General features: G+C 38.9%; 1 protein-coding gene across 1 annotated transcript; it reads right to left on the bottom strand.

Annotated features, from left to right (window-relative positions):
* Positions 1-494: 494 nt before the first annotated feature.
* LOC115985678 (protein THYLAKOID ASSEMBLY 8-like, chloroplastic) lies at positions 495-2487 on the bottom strand. Its single transcript, XM_031108597.1, has 2 exons — positions 1994-2487; positions 495-1153 (listed from the first exon to the last, which is right to left on the bottom strand). Exons 1-2 carry the CDS (start codon positions 2369-2371, stop codon positions 764-766), a joined length of 768 nt encoding a protein of 255 aa, XP_030964457.1. The 5' UTR covers positions 2372-2487; the 3' UTR covers positions 495-763.
* Between the last annotated feature and the right edge of the window lie 2716 nt (positions 2488-5203).

Here is a 5203-nt window from a genome sequence, read left to right as displayed (position 1 = left end):
CCACCATAAGACTGAAGCATGAAGCAGTTAATTAAGATTTTGAGGTCAATCTTAGAGGCAGCAGAAAATATTTTCTTCAATATAAATTTTCGAATATTTTATCATCTTAAGGAGCAATTGAATTTGTTTATCATAAATGATGAATATCACGGAGGTAAGACAATTAAGTACTAAAATGCTGTCCCCAAATGGTAAAAGCTTTGGGCGTACCTTTTCTACTATTATTAAAGAAATAGAGGAAGCAACTTTTAGTCTTTTACAGAATCTGTTTCTTGGCTTATTTTCTAGACATCTTTAAACTGCTCATGTATTATCTTCAATATATTATCTTGATAACCTGATAAGGTGGGTGGTTTTTGGCTGGCACCAAGTCAATCAGGTTCTGGTTGGTATCAAATTCCATTTCTACTCTCAAGCAGGTCCATAACAGAGTTATGACCTTTAAGATGTCAAGCTACCATCTTAGATTTAATTCAACTAGAAAGAAGTTGAACTATCTATAAATCCCTTGCCTACTCGTTGAGCAATAAAGAGCTTCGTTTACATAAAAAAAAATTGTATCCAAAGGAGTTTGATACCATTCTATCTAAATATGCCAATATATATTCTCAAAAAAGACATTATACAAAAACAAAGCACCAATTGCAGCGATGGTCTTTGGACCAACTAGCACATCCATCCTTGGTGGCGGGACATTTCTGGGGATCGATTCCTCTCAAAATCTTTAACTACCAAAAAAGGGGGGAAACACCAAATGCAAACCTCAGCGTAAGCCAAAGATCTCTTCTGGAGGATCGTACACATGCCGTTCAGGAAAGAGCTCCTCAAAATCTTGTTTGACTCTATTTCTCAAAAGGGGATGTGGAAGAAGTCCCTTCAACAAAATCCTGAATGGCAATTCCTCAGGGGGCTCTGGAGACTTCGTCATGTCTTCATATATGTTCATTGCATCAGCAGGAGATCCATGCCTCAAGAACCCCCTTATCATTTCCGTGTATGTTTGAGAATCAGGGAACAAATTCTCCTTTCTCATGTCTTCCCACAACTGCATTGCGTCATCCATTTTCTGACACTTTGCTAACGCAATAATCAAGTCCTTATACAGAAAAGCATCAGGCCTGTACCAATCTTGCCTCCGTATCACTTTAAACACCTGAAAATTCATTGAGTTGCTTGTAAGCTCAAGAGTATAGTCATAGTAAAAGAAAACCACATCAAAATCTCAGCATAAGAATATAAATAAATGGAATGAGGCGTAAATTGATGAAATTTGAAAGACTACTATAGTGAAATAGCCTAACCAAACTGTGTGTTCTGGATTATGAAGAAACATAACTTTGGACAATATAAAGCCCACAATAAAATTGCAGAAATGGAGGATGGCAGGCAAGAACATATAAAGAAAAGTAACCATAAAAGTCATTATTACCATTGATCTTGAAGGAGCATACTAAACCCAAAATGTAAAAACAAACTATCTCTTTTTCAATTGCTAATAATTTATCAATTTAGAATGATTTAAAAGGGGAAAAAAGATTTCTTTTATAATCTTTTATTCTTTGCATGTTAACTAAGATCCTTGTTGGAGATAGAGCACTGACAGGTTCAATTGACAATATACCTCCTCGAGCGGACATAGTTCAGATTGGTTTTTTCTATGAAGCCTCCATTTTACAGGAAAGTAAAATAATTCTCAACAATCATCAAATCAAAGCATATTAGAAGTTCCCAAGAGCAGATATTTTCTTTAAAGCATTTTATCAAACACTTCCAGGACATCCCCATTTACTGCTCTTCTTAATATACTTACAAAAAAAAAAATTACTTGTTTTCATATTATACGAAGTAAATTCCCCATCCAGAAGATCAGCAATATGACTATTTCAATTGTGAGTGAGAGAGTGTCCAATCATAAACCCAAAAACTGAAAATCTAAAAGCAACCCAAATGAGAATGTGAAATAGAAAGTACAATGGAATAGAAAATTCAAGACCTTGACAGCCAAAGCAACCTCTTCCTGGCGCTCAAGCTCAGATAGTACAGCAATCAAATCCATCTTCAAGAGCCTTAGCACATGGGTCTTGATGAACTTCTCAAGCTTCTCTTCATCATCCTTGAACCTCTTTAACCCCAATATTACAAAAAGAGCTTCTTTGCCAATCAGCTTCTTGCCTCTCCAGAGGGGTCCTCTGGGTCTCCCATCATGGTATAGCTTAACTCCACATATGGGTTTGCAGTAGTCGGGTTCTAATGCTGGAACTTTGGGTTTTAGAGGCAATGAGTGGTGTATAATGGATGTTCTTGTTAGGTTCCGAATGAGTATCGAGGTGCAGATTGGGGTTTTCAGTCTTGAAAATGCACGAGTTGCCATTGGAGTTACTTTGTGTCACCGAGTTGATAATGGCAACACTACTCGTTTGCCAAATGAAGCACAAAGAACTCTGGGATTGAGAGAATAAACGACATCGTGTTTGCATTAAAAAATAAATAAAACAAAACAAACCCCACCCCAACCCCCCCCCCCCCCTTTTTTTTTTTTTTTTTTTTTTTTTTTTTTTTTTTTTTTGTGCTAAGAATTAACTTGTTGTAGTTTACTTATGATTTATTTGAGAACAACTTATTTAACTGAAACTGAAAATTTTTTACTAAAAGTGTATAAAAAAAAAAAATTTAAAAGCTAGCTAAATAGTACAATATGACCTATGAATAATACTAAATGTAAGGACTCAATTTGTAACGATCCCAAATTCGTATTGGGTTCGAACGTTAAAGGCCTAAATAATAAATTTGTAGAGCGTGGGTGTCAAAGAACTAGATTAACTCCAAAAGAAAAACAATTAAACTTAATGTTTATAGATGGATTATCACCAATATAACGATCAATTTCTCCTTGAAACAAGTTCGATTCTTTATTTCCTAAGGTTTTCTTCTAAGTACTACTCGTTTAGAAGTTCCGATCCCTTTTCTCAATGCATTCTTCCATGTTATATACTGTCATCTTGGTGTCATCTTCACCACATACGTGTAGGTTGGGTTAGGAGGATCCCTTCCTGTCCCATCCAACACCTTCTGGAACCTCCAACCAACAGCTATAAGGCTGCTTCATCACTGTTCAGATATCACCTCCACATTAATGCGACCAGAGAGTTGGTTAAGAGGCAATTAATGCGGAGGCAGCTGTTGTTAAAGATATTTGTTTACCTTTTCTTTCTTACCTTTGGTCCCATGTCCCACCTTCAGTGGTAATGTAGCTCTGAAGTGTGTCTGTAACAATATGGTGTTCAGGTCGTCCTCGGACACATATTGCCGAGAATGATTTTGTTCTCGGACGAATACTGAACTCACCTCACGTGATATCTACTCTTCTTTTCATTTGGTTAACCTTATAACCTGATATGGGCCTCCTCGGACAGTTTTACGTCCTCGGATGGGCTACAGACCCAGTTAACACGGTTTTAATAATTATTGATTAACCGGTTCCCACAATAGCCCCTCAAAATATTGCTTTTCCACTCCTCAGGAGAAAAGATTGATTTTGATGTCACAAGCTCATACCCTTTTATGTTTTGGGCATGCTGCTGACGTTTCAGCATCCCAAGCGTGGTAGCATTAAATTTTGGCGACGCCCTTGTCTCCCACGTTCAACGGTAAGATGTAAATCGAACGATGAGCGGTCTATCTCGTTTCGCGAGCGGGAACTTTCCCGCTCATAACTTATGCACGACTATAAAGGAATTCTCAAATCAATTCTCTTTCTTACCTTCAGCGATCACACAATTCTAGGGCTCATACACTAAACCTGTCTTTCTCCTTTTTCATCGCTTCCCTGGCATCTACAAATACTAAAATCTTGTCCGAGGACCCTCTTTCAAACCTGTAAGTTTTCTTAAAACCTTTACCACTTTCATCTTAAACTCGTTAATTTCTCTACTAAATCCTTTAGGAAAATGGGGAAAAAGGAGGGTAAGTTTCGATGTCTAGTTGAGTCCGAGGAAAGTATGAGAAATTTCCGCTCTAAGTATAGGATTCCCTTAACAGTGGGTATGAGGTACGCAGCCTAAGGGGAATGGGTCGAGGCTAGAAAGACAGGGGAAGTGGTTATTCCCATGATTGCCTTCATAGAAGGTGGGATAACCATCCCCATGGGTAAGATTACTAGGAGCTACCTTGGGTTCTTTAGGTTATCCCCAACTCAGTGTGCCCCAAACATGTTTAGGGTCCTAGGAAGTATAGAAGCTTTGAACGAGAGAATGGACCTAAACCTGACCCATCATGACGTGAATTGGGTGTACAACCTCCACCATTTGAAAGGGTAGGGGTATTATCTCAAGTCGAGATATCCCGAGGTGAGGCTAATTCAGTGTCTTCCCACTTCAAACAAGAACTTAAAGGAGGATTTCCTTATCTTTTTTGGGAAATGACATGATGGTCTGCCATACCCCACGGAGGAAGGAACACCAGGTGGGAATGAAGTCATAGACTCATAATGTCCAGTTCATACATATTTTTCCTCTTTTTTTTTTTTTTTTTTTTTTTTTTTTTGAGTCTTAGTAGTCTTATCCCTAATGACACTTCATTTCAATTCAATAATTTTACAGATAGACGTTTCACCAAGCCCAACCTTAAGTTAGTCAACAAAGCAAGCTTGGATAAGGTATTGAAAGCCGAGATATACGTGAACAAAACTGACGGCCAACTCCGGGTAGCCCATTTAATTCTCGGCTACACCCCCCTCTCGTTTGCTTTCCAGGTGCCGAAGTGCGTGATCAGAGCACGCGATCCTCGGCTTCACCGTATTAGTGTTGCCTACAAGAGGTTCATCGTTCCAGAAGGTATTCCACTTCCCAAGGATACATCCCGCACTGAGCCCCTTTTTGTGGCCGCCATCTCAACAGGAGCCTCTTCATCCCAACCTTTACTTAGAGAAGAGGAAGTAGAAGAGAAAGAGGAAGAGGAAGAAGAAGAGGAAGAAGTTGTAGAACTCTCAGACTCCTCGGAAGATTTTGGGGTTTTTGATCAACCTATACGCTCCGAGGAAAATCTTGACGAAATGGGAATACAAAGGAAGCCCCAAAGAAGTTTAATGGAGTTGATCGAGAATCAGCCTGGGAAGAATGCGTCGGGGAAATCAACGCAATCCCAGATTCCTTCTCTTCCCACCAGGTCTCCTCCTCCTGCTCCTCATCCACCTTCTTATCAACCT

This window comes from Quercus lobata, chromosome 1 (assembly GCF_001633185.2).
Source record: "Quercus lobata isolate SW786 chromosome 1, ValleyOak3.0 Primary Assembly, whole genome shotgun sequence".
NCBI lineage: Eukaryota > Viridiplantae > Streptophyta > Magnoliopsida > Fagales > Fagaceae > Quercus > Quercus lobata.
The sequence above is the reverse complement of the archived record's forward strand: the minus strand, read 5'-3'. Positions and strand labels throughout refer to the sequence as shown.

Excerpts from the sequence above, each read along its gene's own strand:
- LOC115985678 (XM_031108597.1), bottom strand. The coding sequence starts at position 2,371 with ATGGCAACTCGTGCATTTTCAAGACTGAAAACCCCAATCTGCACCTCG. Across the intron at positions 1,154-1,993 it reads AGGTTGCTTTGGCTGTCAAG|GTGTTTAAAGTGATACGGAG; the intron begins GTCTTGAATTTT and ends ATGAATTTTCAG.